The sequence below is a fragment of the Letharia lupina genome (genome assembly GCF_014066315.1).
Source record: "Letharia lupina isolate WasteWater1 chromosome Unknown contig_27, whole genome shotgun sequence".
Classification (NCBI taxonomy): Eukaryota; Fungi; Ascomycota; class Lecanoromycetes; order Lecanorales; family Parmeliaceae; genus Letharia; species Letharia lupina.
Window position 1 is genome coordinate 185,168 of NW_023502996.1, and position 22,338 is coordinate 207,505.

At 37.5% G+C, this 22,338-nt stretch overlaps 4 protein-coding genes across 4 annotated transcripts; 2 read left to right on the forward strand and 2 right to left on the reverse strand.

Annotated features, from left to right (window-relative positions):
- Nucleotides 1-406: 406 nt before the first annotated feature.
- HO133_006845 (uncharacterized protein) lies at nt 407-2,158 on the reverse strand (the record flags this gene model as incomplete). Its single annotated transcript, XM_037297741.1, has 3 exons — nt 407-1,727; nt 1,775-1,921; nt 2,124-2,158. 3 exons carry the CDS (start codon nt 2,156-2,158, stop codon nt 407-409), a joined length of 1,503 nt encoding a protein of 500 aa, XP_037146942.1.
- A 792-nt stretch (nt 2,159-2,950) lies between these two features.
- Nucleotides 2,951-3,596, forward strand: HO133_006846 (uncharacterized protein; the record flags this gene model as incomplete). Its single annotated transcript, XM_037297742.1, has 2 exons — nt 2,951-3,031; nt 3,423-3,596. The coding sequence occupies 2 exons, from the start codon at nt 2,951-2,953 to the stop codon at nt 3,594-3,596; spliced, it is 255 nt and encodes an 84-aa protein (XP_037146943.1).
- A 63-nt stretch (nt 3,597-3,659) lies between these two features.
- On the reverse strand, nt 3,660-4,953 carry HO133_006847 (uncharacterized protein; the record flags this gene model as incomplete). The annotated part of the gene is made up of 2 exons (XM_037297743.1): nt 3,660-4,733; nt 4,813-4,953. 2 exons carry the CDS (start codon nt 4,951-4,953, stop codon nt 3,660-3,662), a joined length of 1,215 nt encoding a protein of 404 aa, XP_037146944.1.
- Nucleotides 4,954-17,679: 12,726 nt separating this feature from the next.
- On the forward strand, nt 17,680-18,936 carry HO133_006848 (uncharacterized protein; the record flags this gene model as incomplete). Its single annotated transcript, XM_037297744.1, has 1 exon — nt 17,680-18,936. One exon carries the CDS (start codon nt 17,680-17,682, stop codon nt 18,934-18,936), a length of 1,257 nt encoding a protein of 418 aa, XP_037146945.1.
- Between the last annotated feature and the right edge of the window lie 3,402 nt (nt 18,937-22,338).

The following is a 22,338-nucleotide window of genomic DNA, read 5'->3' on the forward strand; positions in this document are numbered from 1 at the left end:
GTTTTGGGTGGGAGAGATGGCGAAGGATCTTACCTCTCGGATGTTCTACATGGGAATGATGGCGGTGGATGTGAGATGAAGGGGAGGAATGCGGAGCGCATTTCACTTGCCATTTACAACAAGGGGCAAAACGGTTGCGATAATGCGGTAAAGATTCCAGAGATTTGGATAACAAAGGCCAAATTTGGAACAAGAACCAGGTGACGAAAGCTTGTTTGCGAGACAATGAAATTTTATCAGAGCGTGATGAAGCAACGATAATAATGAACCTATGCCGCGGTCGTAGGTTTCTAGCCAAAGAGATATTATTCTCGAGGGGATCAAGACGCCTTGCCATCTTGATATGCCTGCCTGAAAGGCTTGAAATCTGGTTTGAGATACGGCTACTAGGTTTTCCTCGGCGAGCTCAAGCAGTGAGGCCTGCAGAGTCATGCTGCCGTGGTTCACCGGCTGCTTCAAAGTGCCCGTTGGTGATCCCGATCGCCTGCGACGATGACCCAGCAGGACCCCATGTGACATTATGACTTCTTCCAATCATGTAATCTATAGTCGAGTTGTCATAATCCCACTCGAAGGTTACTTGATTGGGTAGTAGTTGGTCATGCAGTCGTGGCTGCTTCAGTGCTTGATGCACTGTCATCTTCCGCTCAAGGATATTGAGCGCAGTTTGGATGACGGTGGTGATGATACGTGATCCACCTGAAGCGCCAAGGATCGCAAACAAAGTGCCATTGGCGGATTCGGCCATGATGGGTGTGATGGATGACATTGATCGTTTGTTCGGCCGGACATAGTTGGCTGGAGAAGGATAGTACCCAAAGACGTTGGAGATATTGGGAACAGAGAAGTCTGCCATTTGATCGTTCATTATGACTCCTGTCTCTGGTACCATTACCCCAGAGCCAAAGAAGAGGTTGACAGTGGTGGTCATGGAGATGGCCATCCCAGATGCGTCCGCAGTGGCAACATGGGAAGTACCATGGTTCTCATGGCTCTCGAAGCCATCCGGATCATAATCTGAGACATTGAGCGTGTGTCTGTCGGATATTCTGGCCCTAATTTCATCGGCGGAAGTCTGGTCGAGCATTCCGGCTTCGTAGGCGGTAATACCATCCACGAAGTCCGGATCTCCTAAGCTCGCTCTCTTTCCGTACCCAAATCTTATAGCTTCATCCAATCTGTGGGTGCTCAGATTCATCGTGTGTCTCTGTCCAAAATCTTCATATCCCTCTAGGACCTTCATCACGCTCAAAGCTACTGCACCTGAAGCAGGTGCACCGCATCCATGGAGACGAAAGCCTTTGTATTCGATCTGTACTGGCGTCCTCGATATTATTCTGTATTTTGCCAGGTCTTCCATGGTCATTGATCCATTGGTTTCATGTAACGCACGGATCGTAGCCTCTGCCAATTGGCCTTCATAAAAGGCATCTGGTCCTGATACCGCGATGGCCTCCAATGTACGTGCATAGCGCTTGCGGGTCATAACATCTCCTGCCTCGACTCTTGTGCCATTCGGAGCAAAGTCTTCCGCCCATGTCGGCTCTTTGCTGAGGAAGTCGTAGCCATAGTATGCAGTGGTAAGTGCCATCGCTTTTGCAAAGTCTCTGCCGACAATGAATCCATCCCGTGCAAGATTGATGGCCGGCTGAACCAGCGTAGACCAGGGGAGGAAGCCATGGTTTTCATGGATATAGTGAAGGCCTTTGATCTCGCCGGGGACTCCACTGCCATACCTTAGCCACAGAACTGAAAATCAGCGCTGTCAAAATACCTTGCTAAACCACCAAAGACCGATCCAAGGACATTGTTCTTATACATATCTCGGAAAGCTGCGGCAGGCGCGGTCTCTCGAAAGTCGACGGACTCATAGCTGCCATTCGCCGATCGAACAAGGGCGAAGCCACCTCCTCCTAGTCCGCTATGATGGCAATCTGGCTACATTCAGCTCCGCCGCACTGTTTTGGGGGAGGGGTTGCTGACCAACCACGCCAATGCACAGAGTGGTTCCTACAAGCTGTCCCGACCGTCAGTTATGCCAGCGGAAAAGAGGATTCACTACTTACAGCGTCAGCAGCATTGCCGCCAGCCTTCAGCAAATCAATGCCTATCTGGCTGCAAACTCTGTTCTCAGAGGCGACAGCGCCGAGTCGGTCATGCTTTGTTTGTTGAGCTTGAAGGTCAAGTAAAGCCTGAGGCGGCGCAAAGTCTGCACACGAGAGACTGAGAAAGGAACATATCGAGGTGATATACCCAATCCTCCGCCAAGTGCAACGAGTCATTTCATACAGGGAAGTTGTATAGAAAAACACAACCTAGGAGCGCAGAGCGATAAGACAGCCCTTGTGGTAAGGCTGAAACGCGTCTACCTTATCAAGCGCGCGTCACCCAAAATGTCCAAAAATAGAGTACCAATTCGCTCCAGGGCTCCGAATTCATTATCAAAACATTGGTCTTTCTCACATGTCCAGTCGGAATAGGGGATGTCTGTTCTGCAGCGACGCTGCAAGGGAAGCCGCTATGATTTGTCGTTCCCAGCTGCGTAATGGTTCTATAGGGATTACCTCTGCTGGCATGTATCATTGCAGATATCGCTCTCGCCCGCGTATGAATGAGGGGGTTGTCTAGCTGCAAAACACGATGGATAAGGGCGGAAGCGTCTTCTATTACACTCACAGTCACAGTAGCAGGTACCCTTATTCACCAGAGCAGCACTCTGAGTTTGTGTCACTCTGTTCTACTCTACCGTCCTACCACGAGCGTCACCCCACCAATATCGAACATGATCGAGAATCGATGAAACGGCTACAGAATGAGGAGGCAGAACACTACACGGCGGAGATACGGGAAGGAGGCCAAAGCATTTTCGGCGAGAGTGGCTATCGTGCGCGGCTCTCCGTCTTGGGCCCCGGGGCTTCAAAGTTTCGTCTGATATCGACGCATATCCATAATGACAAATGTCCGCCGAGATCTGGCATCTTTCAAGTTTCAGCACGGCGTGACCCATCTCACTTGGACGTCGTCATCAATTGTATGCTCGCAGTTAAAGCATGCCACATTTGATGACCGAAGCTGCCATTTGCAATCCTCGTCTCCTTGTACCGTTTGGCCTTCTAACGAGAACCTGCTTTCTGTGTCCGCAAGAGGCAGCCGTTAATTGAGCCTGATCGCCCGCCTTTTCGTGCCAGCAGGTCGCTTTTACCTTGTATTTCCAGCATCATCAAAGTAGGGTGACAATTGGCTCTAGATTTACGTCTGTATCTTATTGGCCGAGGCATGTGGCTACACTGTGGTGCTTGTCATGCGATGTTCAAATGGTCATTTGCTCTCTGGACTGACGCCTTGCTCTAGGTAAGAGGGATGACACCTTTCTGACGATGACTGCGAAGGATATAATTAGATTGCTGAGTAATGCTCCGCAGGAAGCCTCTGCATGGAAGATCAGTATACACAGAGCGGTCAGCGATGCTACCGGATTCGTTCTTACCTTTGAGAATCAGCATCGCAGCGATGACGATTACCTAGTTAAGGCACAAAAAGAATTGAACTCGATCGAATTTACGGATCTGCATAATCTATCCAGTCATGGTGAATAAGCCTATGTCGCACCGAGAACCCCCAACAGTCACAATGGAATGAGCGCGCCCCTCCACCGACTGTCATCTGCCGAGCTGCAGGTTTCCCATCATTGAAGATACGTTAACAGGATCTGATGGAGCAGTAGAAGCTGGCACCCCCACTTGCCCAGCGCTTGTTTCAGCAGGTTTCGCTTCTTTGTTCTTGAACCATGGGGCTTCTCTTAGTGCATTCTTCTGTATTTGCCAGACAGGTTCTCCTAACTCAATCAGCCGTTCACCAAAGCTCGCAAGAAGACCCGACACTTCCTCATCTTGCACGTGCTCCTCAACGAAGTCTGGGGGATTTTGACATTCTTCGTCCGTGGAAACTGGAAACGTTGCGTTCTTCCAAGCCGCTTTCCACTCATTGATAGCAGCCAATGCTTCTGGATGATGAGGCTGCACGTTCTTAGCGATGAGGTAGAACGAGCCTCTTGTTTTGTGACTTGTGACTGGCTTGAACAATTCAATCTGGGAGATTGCATCGAACACGCTGAGTAATTTCATCGTCCTCCAGATCTCGACTTTGTGAAGCAGCATGATGAAAGTCCCGCCGGGCTTGATACGCTGCATTGCCAGTATGAGTTGACTACACGACAACCGTCCAGCCTCGCGGCGTTCACGATAACTTTCGATATGCGGTGCGTGTGTACGCAAGACCTGGCCATCGCAGAATACAAGGTCGAATGATTTCGTAGCCCAAGGTCGTTTGAGGGAGAAGTTCAAGACGTCCGGATGACCCTCTGGGATATCTGTTACGCCATATTCCGCTGTTAGCATTGTGATGTCGGCCAACTGAACGTCGACGCGTGGATCAATGCGGCCGTAGGGTATCAGTAGTTGATGGCCACCGAGAGACTTGGGCAGTGTTATACCGGAGACACACGCATGCGGAGAGTATTTGAGCGCCGATGCGCTATAGCCGCCCGGGGCCATGCAAATATCAAGGACTTCTGCATGGGGTTTGGGGAGACTTAGAGTCCCAGAGGCCGCTTGGAGCTCGTCTCCAATCCGCTGCATTAGGTTATAAAAGCCTTTTCGTACTTTGTAGGACGCTTCATCCGCGTCTCGCCGCTGCTTTTGAAAGTGCTTGTCGCCTTGCGGATTGTTCCATCCCTGCCAAATGCTATCAATATCGCCTTTCATGCAGTACGAGAGTTGTGTGCGAGGGGTCTCGGGTCGTGAGCTTACTTACTTCTTCTCTCAGCTCTGCTAGTTCGCGGAATATCCTTGAGTGAGCGATTAGAAAGGTGGTTATGAGTCGGTCCGATGGATCTGACTCTCGAGAGCGTGTATCATTGATCAGTGGCACGGTATTCGCAAGATTATCACCCATGGTTGAGAGTTAGAACGCGTAGCAACGACACTGCCGGTGCGTGAACAAGACAGAAGACCGGGACCTATTTCTGAAAATGAGGGGAGCGACTGAGCCCTATAGCCTTGTGAGAAATACAAGTTACCACAATTCTGGAAGTTTCCATGCATATCATGTCCTTGGGCTAGCCTCAAGGAAGGCCGCCTACGCTGATCTTACCTCAAGGGATTTCATGCATTACACCCCTGTTCGATACATGTACACTCCCTCTAATCGATAATGTGTCAGCTGTTTTGGCCCAGCAACTTTGACCTGCATTCGAAAATCTTTCACACCGGTGACTGTTGGAGGAGTCGAGTTCGTCCCCTATAGAATCATCTTAAAAACGCAACAACTTTAATACGTATATTGTTGGTAAATACCTGGGTATGCAATTACTGCTATAATGAGACTTATTACTAGATATAATATTCTTAATAATGTCTAAGAAAGAAGGATATCTATATATAGAGAATGCCTTTATATATCTATGACTAGATTGAATAAGTATTAGTGATAGCGAGTGTTAAGTCGTTCTAATACTGGTAAAAAATAGAAAATAAGGCTATTTATATATTATATTCCTTCTCCATAACTCCTATAATCGCAATTACTCCCTCTACTATAATGAGTATAGATCTAATTATACTAGACGTATTTCTAATAGTACTACGCTAAGATAACTTTCTATTAATTAATATTAATATCTTATCTTTCCACCTAGCCTTCTAGATCTAGTTCTAGATAATTTATATTTACTAGACGTTATAGTGCGTTATATTCCTTATCCTTTATTATTAAATCGATTAGATTTTTATCTTCTCTAATTTATAGAATCTCGGTAATCTCTTATTATTTATATAATTATTTTAGATATAGAATATTTATTATTAATCTTTTCTCTTATATTATCTCTAGCTTAATAAGATATTTATATAAAGATTTCGAGTCTATATATATAGAAAGAGGTATTTTTCCCTAGAGAGTATTAGAGAAGATTTAATTTAGAGTAGACTTAATAGTAACTATAACGTCGAATTCTAGAGATAATATATAAAGTTTAAAGGCTAATATACTTCTAGTAACTCGACGATATTTAATTAATTATTATAGATAATATTAATCTTATTCTAAGCGTTAGCTAAGACTATTATATAGCCGATTTAAAAAGAGAGATCTTTATTATTAGCGAATAACGAATTTATAAAAATTACGATTTTTAAAGACGTTATATCTAACTTAATAAATATAAAGCCTCTTTTTTTTATTTATTATAAAAGATAGCGATTTAGATACTAAATATTCTTATATATAGATTCTATAATCTAAGCAATATATAATAAAGCGAATATCGCTTATAACTATAATATAGTAGTAATATATATTTCTTATACTCGCTAAGCGATATATTATTCTTTTATAAATAATTTTATAAATAATTAAATCTTCTTCGCTTATCTAAGTTAGCTAATTTTTATATTATCCTTAAAAATAATAATAAATTTATTAAATTCGAGAGATTATTTTAAAGTAAGTCTCTCGTATAGCTTAGCTAGTAGTTTAGCGACGTATAATTCTTATAATTTTATATCTATAAACTCGATAGTATTGGCGATAAGAGAGTTATCGGTTTATAAGCTAACAATTACTATTATATTATTATTAAATAGTAGATAAGTATCGAATATAGATGAGATTATTCTTAGCTTCTTTATATAATATTTATAATATATTTAAAACTAGTAAATATCGAACTTAGTAATTTTATAGAGAGAAAGAATAATATAAAATATTATTCTCGATAATAGTTTTATTTTAGCTAAGGCTAAAATAAAGATATCTCTAATTAACTCGAATCGAGATTATATATATATCTAAGTAATATCGCGTAGATATAGAGATAGCTATAGAATAGCTAATATTAGAGTAATAATAAGTTATTAACTAGTCTATTAAATAATAAGAGCCTAAATAAGAATTCTATACTTCTTTAAGTTATTAAATACTTATACTACTAGTCACAACTTCTTAAAGACTTTCTCGATACTCTTATTCTTAATTTAGTCTATAAAATAACTACTAAATATCCGTGCTTTTATAAAAATATCTTCGATCTTTATAATCTTAAATACCCCCTTTTTAAGTAGTTTATTAAGTTCTTTTTATCGAAATATCTAGAAGTTCGATAAAGATAAATATAATATAAACTTAGATATATAGATCATAATATTAGTAGAGTTTCGAAAATAAACGAAAATATATCGTCGTCAAGAAGAGTTATAACGTAGTAAAGCGTTTTAGAGAGAGTCTTAATAATCTTAATTATCGTTATTTTTATATTAAATATCATCTAACTATAGAGATTCTTATTTAAGAAACTCGCAAGATTCGATTAAAGTATCTATTTCTTTTAAATATAGTTTAATAATAATAACTCGAAAATTAGTAGAATTATTTAATAATTCGATAGTATATATCTCTCGAGAAGTAGTTAGCAATTTATATAATCCGATTTACTTCTTTTAATACGTTTTTTAAATTAATATCGAGAAATTAATTAAAGTATTATATATTCTTATAGTTTAAAGACTATTTCGCTAATATAAGGCGTTATTAATCTATCTCTTAGCGTAAAGTTTTATAACTTCGATTATTACTATATTAATAGCTTTTACCCTCTTAATAATAGATAAAATTAATATATCGTCGTTTATAATATAGAGAAAGGTTCTAAAAATTAGTAATATAGAAATGAGATTATTATATTCGACTATATCGTTAATAGTCTTAATAGTTATTTATAGATAAATCTTCTTTCTAATATCTTAATTTTTTAATTTCGCAGTGATTATCGAATAAACTTATCTTAATAGAGTATAATATCGTTTTACTAAGTCGATAGAATTAGCAACCTTAATTAATACGTATTTCGTTTAAATACTTAGAGTTCTAGCGTTTTATTTAAACTCGATATTATTAAAGTTAGTTCTAGCGTTATAGATAATAACGTCTAAAGATTTAATATATATATCTATCTAGTATAATCTAAGTATATTCTATATATAAGAGATAGTTATATTTATTAATTATTAGACGATCTAAAAAGAAGTTCTCTTATTAATAACTTATAGAATTAGACTATTATTAATATAAAGAATATTAATAATAATTATATAATTAAAATAGATATTATCCTTATTTTTAAATAAGAATTTAAAACGATCTAGAGATCGAGAGTACTTCTAATAAAGTGTATAAAACTCGATAATTCGTTTAAGTATATAATAATATTTAAAGTTATCGTAGCTAGCTTTCTTTAGAGTTCGAATAAATTTATTAATTAAGAAATAATCGAATCGACGATATAGTTAATATAACTCGGTGTTAATTAGATAATTAATTAATATAAGATCTTATATTAAGAATAAATATTTATAAAAGCGAATAATTAAGACCGTAGAATTATTTCTTAAAATAACTTAATCTTTAAGATTATTTAGATAGATTTCTAATTTATTTATATCTTAAATATATAGTAGAAATAGAATATTAATCTATATTATATAAAAGTCGACTTAACTAATAAACGAATTCACTATAAGTTTTCTAATTAATACTATTATCTCTATTTTAAATTAGGCGATAATACTATTAATAGTAATATCTAGTTATATATCAAATTCCCTTATATAGACTTTTACTTAATTATATCTAATAGTAGATATACGTATAACTTCGATATCTAATATAATATTATAAAACTACTTTAAGATATATTAATTAATACTAAGAAATTTATTAGACTTAATAATATTATAATATATAAAATAGCTAAAAAGCTTTAAATAACGTATTTAAACTTAATTCGATATAATTATAAAAGTGATTATAATAAAGTTTTCAATCTTTTTTAAATCGATTTCTTAAATATCGAGAGTTAAGATCTTAAAATCCTTAATCTTATTCTTCTAACCTTTAAACTCTTAAATATAAAAGTTATATCGCTTATTAATCGAGCCGATAAATCGCTTAGCGAACTTATTTCGAGACTTCTAATATTCTTTATCGATATACTTAATTAATTAGTAATATATTCTTTTATAAATATAGCACTTCTAAAAGCTATTTATTTTCGAAGACGATCTACTATAATTACCTTGATTTAAAAACTAATTTAAAGATTAATTAATATAATACTTTTAATTAATAAAATATATTATAAACTTAAATAACTCAGATCTCTTAATCTTTATAGCTTCTTCGTAATTCTTAATTATAATATAGATATTATTAATTAGCCTCGTAATTATAATTGTCTATTATAAAATTATAATACTATATGTAGGGATATTACTATAAAAGATAATTATCTTATTTCGAAGTACTATATCTAATTAAAATTCGTAATTTAACTCTCTTTAAATTTAATAAAATTATTAAATTATCTTATTAAAGATAGTTCCTTTATTCTTTTCGAGACTAGCTTAAAGTAAGCCTCTTAGATTAATACTATTTCACTTATAAAGTATAAAATAACAATATTCTTCTTTCTCGAAATAGCTCTAAAAATAATCGAAGAGTTATTAAATAATAAGATTAATCTCTTAATAACTAAAGTAATAATACTTTAATATTATTAATTTCAATATAGTTAAAAATACTATTTAAAGAATCTATTAAGAGATCTCAGCTCTCTTATAAAGATCTATAAAAATTATAAATTTATAGCTAAGACTCTCGATAGAATTTCCACTATACTTCTTCTCGATAGTATATAATTTAGTTAGGATAGTAAGTTCCTTACTATAGCTATAGTTTTATTCGATATCGAAGTCTTAAATAACTTGATAAGGCGAGGATAGTAGGTGTAAGACTCGGTAATTTAGGCCGTAGGCTGGTATTAAGAGAAGAATTAGAGTAAGGTTCTTCGATCGATAAAGCGGTTACAAGGGGAGAGGAATAGTATTCTTCGATCGATAAGGCTAATAATAAGCCGATTACGAGGAAGAAGAAATAGTATTCTTCGATCGATAAGGTTAATAATAAGCCGGTTATAGGGGGAGAGAAATAGTATTCTTCGATCGATAAGGCTGCTATGGCTGAATTAGCTACTACTAAGGAGAGTAATATTATTACTACTTTAATAAAGGATGATCCTCGTTATTTAATAGCTATAAGATATCTTCTTAAATTATATTAACTAATAATTCGAATATTAAAATCCCTTATTCTTTCTTAATATAGACTCTATTAATTTATAAATAATTTTATAAATTATAGAGAGTCTTTTTAAAAAGGATCTTAAAGTCCTTCTTAGCGAATTATTAAAATTCCTTAACAAAGATATTAGAGAGGGCGTTTTATTTATTTTTATTATACTCTTATATTCTCTAAAGAATAAATTATTTAAGTCTCTTATTAATATTTATTAATTCGACTTCTTTAAATAATATATTCTTTAGTTAATATAGAGTTATAGTATTAAACGATTCGACTAAAGAGTTAGATTTCTTATTCTTAGTATTTATTTTAAGTATATATTATATATTAATATAATATAAAGCTTAATAGTATTTAATATTTTCTAAGTATTTTCTCTACTAAATAGAAGTTATAGAAATTATAGAAGTAGAAATTATAGTTCTATTTAATTAATATTACTCGAGAGCTAAATCGATTAAGTAATTATAGAATCGTATAAAGCTATCGCGGCGATATCGATAACGAACTTCCTTTAAGAGTATAGCCTTGCTAATCTATATACTATTATTAAAGTATATTAATTAGTATTAGTAAATATCTAGATATATAGTTACTACTATAATGAGACCTATTATTAGATATAATATTCTTAATAATATTTAAAGAAGAAGAATATCTATATATAGAGAATATCTTCATATACTTATAACTAGACCGAATGAGTACTAGTAATAGCGATTGTTGAGTCGTTTCAACATATATATCAAACAAGTGTTTCACATCTTTGCATGTGTTCGCTCATTCATGTCCCTGAAGAGTTTGTCACCAATTAGATAAGTAAAAAGTGTGACATGGCAATCGCAACAATGCATTGCACTCCTCTACAGAGTAATAGAGAATCCTTCACCTAAGTAAGGGCTCATCTGATATGTATCCTCTAAATCTTTCTCAGGGCGCATCTTCTATTCGACTGCCTATTACTCCGATAACCGCAAAGACAAAGCCGATCTGAAGTTGTGTCCATGTATAGAGACTGGGTGTACTCCGCACACGTATGAGATGCCAAGTTTCATTGGGGATAGAGAGCTTCTTCGAGTGCTGATACTAAGATCCCCGATCCCGATTGCGTATGAGAGGTTGGATGGATCCGAAGCTCCAGTGATATGTATGAGTTAGAATCATACGACCCCTTGGCGAGGGGAGGAAGGGCGAGTCAAAGCTCTCTGCTGAGTGGCCGGGTCTAAGGTAAGTAGTAGCCGGCTAAACCGGCCAAGGTCGTGCCTTAGTACGAAACACTGATGTAGTGTAAAGTACCTAGACACAGAGCAGAATATTCGCGTCTATCTGAAGTAGAGTCTACCTAGGCTATCCGATAACCGCCCAGACCGAGGCAACAAATTAGCGTAATTTTTCTCCACGTCTCAACCACGCGACTTTTTTTATTCTTTATAATAACTCCATCATATCAAATCTAATATAACTAAAATTACTACTTTATCTACTTCTAATAAGAAAGAATTAGATCGAGTTATAAAATATTAAAAAAGAGACACTTAGATTAATATAAGAAAGAAGAAATTTAAATAGCGTAATATTCTTCTTTAAAGTATATCTTTACTATTAAAATATTAATTAATAAAAATTAAGTATTATATAATTATTAATCATCTTTTAAGCGATATAGAAATTATTTTATATACGATATTTAGTCTTATATAGATTACTACTATCTAAAATATACTTTATAAAAATATTAATTTATATATCTCTCTATAGAGTACTTTAAATTCTATTTAAAAGCCTATCGATATTTCGAAGCTAAAAATCTTCGTCGCTATTATAATCTATATAGAAATCTTTTATTTTTCTACTATTTATAATTATTAAAGAATTAATAAAATTACTTCGATGATTTTATTAATTACTAAGAATATAACTCAAAATCGCTATATTCTTCTTCGAAAATTTATTTATTACTTAAACTCTATCGAAGAGAACTTTAGAATTATTAAAATAGATAGATATAAATAGCTTATATAATATAAAAAGCTTTAATTATTTATAAATAAGATATAAAGTAATTAAAAGAAGCTTTATATCTTAAGTTCTTATATTATAATTAATAAATATATAATTAAGAAGACGAGATATATATATTATTTTATAATGACTTTAGATAAGCTAATTAAGAAGAGATATAAGCTATTCGTAATTAACGATAAGAGCTATCTCTATAATTATATCTAATATTTTTCTATATAGAACCTTAAGAGTAAATTAAAAGTTAAAGGTCTTAAAAATATATTAGCTATAATATTTAAATTAGTGTCATGAGATGCTTAGGAACACTTATAGGGCCACTAGCGTAGGCTTGGCACCGCACATATCTATTCTATAGACCACATAGATAATTAACATCTTTTACAACACACACATATATGAGTCAAACCATAATGATTCCTTAACAATTGATAGCAACACCTGGCCCTACTTCATAGGATATCCAGGCGTTATCAGACGTTTACGCAAAGCCCACATCAATATCTAATAGTGTGACGCTCTAAGCCGGACCTCCAATACACTCGCTGTCATCGAGTATCTTTTGATAAAACCCACGTTCTAAATCGATTCTTTTACTAGGCCTGTCGATATTACAATAATAGAATTACTGCAGACCCTACATGAGCAGTACCGCACCGAGCACTATGGGCCATTTCACATAAGAGAGTACTACCCATAGAAGTATAACGCAACAATTCAATACTGCTTAGAAAGAGGCAAAAAACCGTCCTATTTCGTTATCGAGGAAGACTGCTAATTCTACCAACAGCAGGCCAAAATCTTTCAAGATCGAGCGGTTTATATACGTCAAGAATGGGCTAAACAAGAGGCCTTACAAGCCAAGCAGACAGTCACTCAGCCAGCAACTCAGTCAAGTATTAAGCCCGTCACTCAGCTAATCACTCAGTCAGTCACTCAGCCAGCCACTCAGCTAATCACTCAGCTAATTACTCAGCTAGCCACTCAACCAGTCACTTAATTAGCCACTTAGTTAAAGCACTCAGTTAAATAAGAGGAGGATCTATAACAGGCGAATGCGGAGAATACTGCGGAGAATATTGCGGAGATAGTTATCAGCAGCAGTGATATAACAGGCTTACTCTCCACGATCTTATATCAATTCACTTAGCCAGTGTAAGAGAATTTATTACAGCAGGCAAATGCGGAGAACACTGCGGAAAAAGCAAGCGACAACAAGGCCATCACCAGCAAGAACACGGCTCACCTCTCCACAATCCCACGTCATATGCTCTCCACAATCCCACGTCAAATCATAACTTAGCAGGCGGAGAACGACACTACAATTTGGCCTACTATCTTCACATGCCTAGACAATATTAAATTGTAATACATTACTGCAATAACGTTATAAGAGGAGGATCTACTGCGACGATCATAGCCAATTAGGCCTCTGTAGGAGGACATCGGACGATACATATTTGGACAAATTGAAACCGTCTGATGTCTTGCTTCGACAGTCATTTCGTTATTCAAAAGTTTTCATTTCGATAGAAGATTTCGTGAAATACACACCACTAATTAGCTCGGTGTCTTCATTTCTTTTCGACATTCGAAGAATCATGTATGCATACTTCTTGCCATGAGGACATGGCATTTCTCTGTTTATTGTGGGCAATTGTCATGAGATGCCTTAGAGACACTTATAGGGCCACTAGCGTAGGCTTGGCACCGCACATATCTGTTCTATAGATCACATAGATAATTAACATCTTTTACAACACACATATATATGAGTTAAACCATAATGATTCCTTAACAATTAGCCACTAATATACTACTTTATAACTCTATTCTCTTTATAAATAACTATTTTATCGAATCTAAGCTAGCTATAACTCTAAAAGATAGAGAAATTACGATATATAAAACTATAAAGTTAAATTAATTAGATCTCTTAAAATTACTTATAAAGATAAAATAAGTCTTTATAAGAGATATTTTATACGAAGTTCTCGCTATAATAATTTAGAATAATATATTAATAATAATCTAATAAGATAATAATCTTATTCTAGTCTTAATTACTATATATAATATAAAAGAGATTAATAACTCTATCTTTAAAAAGAGAAAACGTCTTAATAAGATTAATATAAATAGTTATATAGTTCTATCTACTTTTAAAAAGAATAATTAGAATATATAAGAGAAGAAGTTTTAAGTTCTTAAGCTTTTCTACTACTATAATAAGTATATAAGAGAGATTAATTAATTTAATACTCTAATAGCTATATATTCTTCTTAGCGAGCTTATAATCGAAATTAAATATCTCTACTTTATTAATATTTAAATAAAAGTCTTTTAAATATCTTTAAGCTCTATAAATTAATAAAAATATTTTATTAAAAGTATTAGAAGTTTCTCGAGTTAATAATAATAAAATTAATTAAAAAAGATAGAGAAGATATTCGATCTCGGCCGCCTCTCATCTCAATTATTACTCTATTAAAATTACTATGAGATAATTATAACTAGTAAGATTTAAATACTATTCGATAGTATCTTATATATTATTTCGATATTTAGAAGAGATATTTTAATAAAGAAATTAGTAATAATAATAGAAGAGTATTAAAGATTAAAGGGGAATACGCTATATATAAAGTCTCTTTATATCGCAAAAGGAATTATATAGAATAATTTTATAATAGAAAGGATTAAATAGAGTCTATAGAATGGATCTAAATTATTAAGTATAGATTATATAGTAGTTATGGAGTGGTAGTATTGATAATAATAATAGAAATCGCATTTGTTGCCTCCGGGCGGTTATCGGATAACGATTCGTCACATAACGATATTCTGGTTGTAACGATTATATAGTTATATAATGATTATTTTTAATGTAGAATAACGATAACTTGTCTACTACGATATCGTTAGTATTTACTTAATAAATTTAATAATATCGTTATATTTAATAGCCCTAAATAATATATCCTCGCTATTGTCGTTACTATTAGAATAGAATTCTAGTAGTTCTTAAATATCTATCTCCTCCTTACCGCTTAATTCTACTCGAAAACGATATTAGATAATTATCGACGCTAAACGACGAGACCTACGTCTATATAATATAACTAGATTAGATAAAAAGCGTAAGATAGAGACGCTTTAGGCCTAGTTCTTAAAGAAATACGATTATTAATTAAATTAATCTACGATCTTTAAGAGTCTATTAGCTAAATTTCAACGATTAAATAGCGAAGTCTCTTACTCTAATTAAAAGAAACAGCGCGTATACGAGTAGCCGAATCTAGAAAATACGTTATTCGATTAATAACAGCGATAGTAGAAAAAGGAGGCTATAATTACTAGAGAGATTCTTAAGAGAATAGTCTTAATATTTTAAAATAAGCTTTTCTAATATAATAATAAATTATAGTCTTACTTTTCTACTAATTAGCTAGATATATTTAAGACTAGATATAAGATTAAAAAGTTTTATCGTTATAGTAAATTTAAAGTAGTAGATCGCGTAATTATCGAAGAAGAGCTTATAGAGCTATATAAGAATCTAAAAGATATAAAGCTTAAGAATATCTTTAATATAAATAAGATAGATCTCTTCTAGAAAATAAGTCTTAACGATACGCTAATAACTAAGTAGACTATTAACGATAAGTATAAGAAGACTTAAATTATAGCGAATTTCTATTATAATGTAACGGGAAGTAGAAAGTTAAAGTTATAGTTTATTAGAAAGATAAAGATATTACGATTCTTTAATAACGCTAATATAAAAGTTAAGAATCTCGTTATAATTTAGAGATTTAATAGAATAGTATAAATAACTAAGATAATCTTTAAAAAGTATATACTATAATTCGATAACTAGATCGAGAGTAGAAAGATTATTCTACTTATCGATAAGTTTTTAGCTTATAAAATAGACCTAGATCTTCTACTTAAGATACGTTCTACTAATTTATAAAATATTACTATTATTTTCCTTTCTACTAGTATAATATTTATTTATTAGTCTCTAAATTAAGATATTATTCGTATTTAAAAAGTATACTATAGAAAGAGATAACTAAGCTATATATGCTCGAAATACGATATAAATAGAGATCTAATTATCTCGATAAATATTCTATAAGCTATACGATAGAGAATCGTCGTCTAAGAGAAAGATATAACGTTTACTATAATATATAATTACTAGATAAAAGCGCGAATTCTTAATTTCAAATATAATTTTATAATCGAATATGCTATAAGGGCTATAGACTAAGCTAAGAAACTTATATAGAATATTAAGATCTATAATAATATATTATCTTAAATAAATAAGCGAATCTAGATCTTAGCTTCTTAGAAAAAGATTAAATCGATAATATATATAGCTCGTTTTCTAAATTCTACTAATAAGAATATAGTTAATAAAGATAAGAATATTATAAATCTAATTGCAGTTATCTATAGTTATAAAGAATAAGCTTATAAGACTAATAAAGAGAATATTTCGATATCTCGTATTAAGAATTTAGAGACTCTAAAGCTACTAAAACATCTATAATTATATAAGAAATAATAAAACGACGGCGATAATATATTAATCACACGTCTGAATTGATATAAGAGAGAGATTAAGGCTTATAAGGCTTCTACGCAAAAGTAGATATCGATTTAGACGTATTTCAGTAGTAATTAGTATAAATCTAGGCTTAACGATAATTTGGTTATAACGATGCTATCTCCATGAAACGATATATCGTTATAGCCTAGATAGACTGTAGGTACCTTATAAGACCTCCAAAGAACAAAGATCACGAATCATTTCATAGTGTAGATTTCTATGGACGAAGGCTTTCCCACACCCCACCAAGCCAAGTAAGCTATACTATATAGGGTTAGCCTACATAAGGCCACGTCTTCCAACTCTTTACTCACCTAACACCTTATCCTACCTTACTCTAATACCTTAGATTGCAAATCATAGTGAATACGAGTACGAGGATTCATGTTAGCATATTATCGGAGTCCATGATTCTGTGCAACAACCCAAGTCCTCGTCGTCCCATCTCCTGGCCGTTGCTGTTCACGAGTACGAGGCAACGGCCCGAGTCTGAGAACGTCCGGAGTTCGTCGAGGGTTTGAGAGAGCGAGCCTACCGGGTTCGCTGCAAGCTTTTCCAGGCACATCACCTCAAGCGAATACGCATCTCCGAGCCATCTGTTGATCCATTATCAATAGTGGATGTTCAAAGCGGCCATCTTCATTTCTGTCTGCGTCATCGACTCATCTAATTGGAGTCCGGTGGACGTTAAAGAAGCGTATAAGGCTTTGAAGAATTGCCCTCACCGAACGAGTTGCGGAGCGGATAACTTTGACACAGACAGTCATATTCATAGTACACCATTAAACGTCGCTTCATCCACAACAATCTCCTCGCTGCTTGTCATACCGCAGCCATCATCATGTCAAAACTCCGCGTCCTTGTTAGCGGTGCCTCCGTGGCTGGCCCGGCACTTGCCTACTGGCTCGTTCGCGCAGGATGCAAAGTGACAGTCGTCGAGCGTGCACCAATCCTTCGAACTAACGGTCAAGGGCTTGACGTCCGCGATACCGCTCGAGACGTGATTAAGCGCATGGGCATCTTCGACCGCATTCGGGACAAAAGCTCACACGAGGAAGGCCTCAAGATCGTTGACAGCAACAACCGCTGCTTTACGCGCTTTGGTGTTGACGAATCCGGCAAGGGCGACAGTTTAACCTCCGACGTTGAGATTCTCAGAGGAGAGCTGGCAGGGATTCTCTTCGATGTCACAAAGGACGACGTCTCCTACATCTTCGGCGACATGGTCGAGAGCCTGGAAGAAACCGAGAAGGAAGTTGGCGTAAACTTTGCCAACGGCACACCGACCACGGCTTTCGACTTGGTAGTCGCTGCGGATGGCCTTGGCTCGAAGATCCGTGGTATAGCTTTCGGAAATGGCTACTCTCATATCAGATCTCTGGACTCTTACGCGTCGTACTTCTCCATTCCACCCGGTGATACAGACACGATGTGGTCGAGAGTTCACTGGGTCAAGGGGGGTCGGTGCATGTTGCTGCGACCAGACAACGTGGGCCGGACCAGGGCTTTCCTGTCTCTTACAGCCTACGACAAGTCAGACGAAAGACTTGTTCGACTTGAAAAGGCTTCGAAAGAGGGCATTTCAGCGCAAAAGCTTCTGGTCCAAGAGCTTTTCCAAGACGCCGACTGGGAAATTTCTCGGATATTGAAGGGTATGCACGAATCTGAGGACTTTTACATGCAACATGTCGCACAGGTCCGACTGAATCGCTGGTCGAGCGGTCGTGTGACTGTGGTCGGTGACGCGGGTTATGCTCCTTCACCATTTACTGGCATGGGCACATCGATTGCTTTCATCGGCGCATACGTTCTTGCCGGCGAGATATCTCGACAGCCGAACGACATTCCCGCCGCGCTGGAGTCCTACGAGCGTGTCCTGCGCCCGTACGTTGAGAGCGTCCAGAAGCTGCCTCCTGGCATACCATGGATCGTCAACCCTCAATCGGCGCTGGGCATCAGAGTGTTTGAAACCGTCATTAGGGGGGTAGGGTTGCTGTCGGCGACGGGGCTAGCCACCTTGTTCTCGAAACTCGCAGCGTATCTGCCAATCGGTGGGGACTCGTTCAAGTTGCCAGACTACGAGGCGTTCAGGCAGTAGGGTTTAGTTCAGTACCTTGCTTTCATAGCATATCCCGGATACACTTCTCTCAAACTTATGTATACTCGTATCGTGCATCATTTGCCCATGCATTCTCAGCAACATGAAGAGCATCACATCCTATCCAGGGGTATGTGATAGTCTTCAGGGGTCTAGACTTGCCCGTAGCACGAGCTTCGCTAGATCGTGCTATTCGGCCAATTTACCAACAGACCTGGGCTGAACATTGCATGCTTGAAGCGACAGAGCAAGCAGGCAGAGTTTGGCAGAAGCGGGATCGCGAGGGTTAGGGTCAAGACGCCCAAAACTCCGACGAGGGAAGCTCACATCAGCTTTAGCTGAGCCTCACTCGCTCATGCATCTCGTGGTCTTTAGATGCACAGCCTCGCTGGCTGACTACCTGCTGTCGCCTTCGCGATGGGAACATAGCGACTTGCTATTGTGATGTTTTCCGGTCGCCGTGCCGTGCAATGTTATGACCTCAGTGCCTCTTTGATCCCTCTGGTCCTTTCGCCATGGTGACGCCAGGCTTCGGCTTCTCAGCCGGCGACTTCATCAAGGCCATCCGAACACTCAATACTACCAGGAAGGCTTTGAAAAAGACACAGGTGGTGCTGCTGCAGATTATGAAGAGACACTCCAACGGCTGAACCACCTTGGCGTCGTGCTCCCGCATCGTCAAGCCTTACAATCAGAAGAGTCGAGCCTGCGCCAAGATCATGTCATTTGGCACGCTGCAAACGCTTGCTATGAGCAGCTCCAGCGTTTCATAGTCAAGCAAGAAAAATTGCCGCCAGATATTGGCCCAGCAGCGGACAAATGTAATCCTCGCTTTCCGCTGGACACAATGGACACTGTCCACGAGCACAGAAGTCGGCAGGCTGTGGAAGCAGATCGAGCATGATTTAATGACCACCAATCTTGCTCTCAGCGTTCATGCTATTTTGGTGCTTGCCTAGTCAGGACAAAAAGAGTTCGATCTGACCCCATTTAGCTCGAAGAAAGATGGGAGCTGCATGCAATTTGCGACTGAGCATCACCATTACCACAAGTGCTTCTGTCAGGCAGCAGAAGAGCCAACTCGGTCACCGGACTGCGCAACTGAGCCTGCTTAGTATTGGTCTAGCACCTCAATTAGAACCGAAACCGAAATCGAGAAGCGAGTCCGTGGAAGAGCTGTACGCAAAATATGGGACCAGTACGAGCATGGGATTGACCTACCTCCAGGGCGGTACTACTTTTGCGTGCCCTTTCGCTCGCGTCCATTCGTTGTACTCCGGTTATATTGGATATCAAGTTTGGAAGCTTGCTCTCTCAAGGCCCGCACTCAAGGAATGAGCAGGCATACGCGATCGGTGCAAACGCTTGAAGTCAGATCTCTTTATTTAGATTACAGCACGCCGCACGACGAAGTACTACTCCGCCATCTCCTGCCTCTGCCAAAATTGAAGTATCTCAGCATCGATTCACTAGACGAAACCCATATTGCAGTGCTGATTAGAAAAATAGCTAAAAATACATATCTTCTGACCCTGGAAGCCCCGGTCGAGTCTCATCTCTTATTGCAGTTGCCCATGATCAGATTAACGTCTTTGCGGTTGGAAGATATCTACACAGACGATGATTTTGACAATAGGATGGTCATAGACGCCCAAATTTTCAGCGAGATGCAGCGCTTGCGCTCACTTGCAATCGATCATGCAGGATTCAGCGATATTCGCCCTTGCGAGTCTGGTCCAGAACTTCCACAACTTGACCAATTGGAGCTTCGCCTTCCAAGATCAACAAGTTTTGTTCATCGTATGTGTATCAAGCTAGAGACCCTTGTCCAGCCTAGGCGTCCGCACCAAAAGACGCTGTCGACTTCTGCTCTCAAGGCCTCTGTACAAGGTAAAATCCGACTCTAGGGGGCTATAAGTCATCAATCGGACAAGATGAGGACGGGGAGGTAGTGACAGAGGATGTGGTACATTCCAAGACTCAACCGGCGTTCCGTACACGGCCGGCGGGCTTATCGAGCGCCTAATTAAACCGACTTCGTATCCTCCAGCTCGGACGGAGTGCTGCCGCCTGCCTTTGGACCTAGGAGGCTTGTTAGGAGATTGCTGATTGGTAAGTTGTGGTGGGTCATGTGTAGCACTAACGTCCTCGATGCAACGGTGACGTCTGAGTGTGGATTCGATAACAATTATGCCGCGTTGGATCACCAGGGGCGAGGTCTGAGTGGCTGCATATGGCACCTACACTTGTTGACGCCTAATGCTCATGGCTCGATCGTAGTTGGGATCGACGATCGCATGGTCTTCGCACGCAATGCAGGATCTTAAAGAGATGGACCGGTCGCTGGCTGTTTCGCCAGCTCGATTCACTTCGTCCTTTTCATTCACCAGGCCAGCGAAACAAACCCCTACTTGTGACAGTGATGACCTGTCCTGGCTATCTGCAGAATGGACCTTTTACCTGCCTCTCAACCTCCACGCGCGACAGATCTTAATTACGACAGGCGTCCTGCGGCGCGGAATCGTGGTCTGATTACTGGACTCGAAGACGGCAACCGTGACGTCTTTGGCGGTCGCTCGGAAGATGACAATTCTCCATCCGTCGAGGAAATAATGTTTGCTTTCAAAGATTCAAGGAAGCCAAATGGGCGGACTCAGGCATGAGGCACAAGAGATGTGTGGGAAAGCGGTCGTACGCTTTCAAGCCTACAACTAGTATAAGTTACTGTTTAGTGACGGACTACTAGTGATCACCTTTTGGTCTAGTCGTAACGAGCATAACCCGTCCCGCTTCTACAAGCGGGAGGTCTTTGAGAACCGTATTTAATATGCAAAACAGCCTTGTATGCCAGTAGTGCTTTACTGCTGTCGCCGCTAGTTAGTAAGCTGAGAATCAGAGGATAGATAGCGTGTTACCTACCAAATTAGTATGCGTAAGGACGTTTTTCTCCAGCATGTTCTCCATCTAGATATCCAATCCTACCTCTTCAGCTGCTTTCATTACTTCCATTGCTTCAATCGAGCCACCCCCCCTTCAATGGCTGGATCATTGTGTGTAGAATAGGTGTGGAATGGCTGGAATAATATGACTGGAAGGAGAGTAACTGGAGCAGGTACTTGATTGGCTATATAGATGACTAAGTAATCTTTACTTGTATACCCTCTCAGAAATACCAGCTTTATATGACCAAACCCCCAGTAATTTCAAAATGGTTATTTGAAACTATGCTTTATATACAAAACGGCAAACACGGCTTTTTATATCAATTACTTCGGTATTCAATTATTCTTAACACTATTGATTAAGATTACTATTTTGTTTTAAGCTTTAGACGCTAAAGTTAAACGGTAAAAAAGATCTCGTAAAATAGCGTCGAGACTATCGCGAATCGGGCGAGGTACA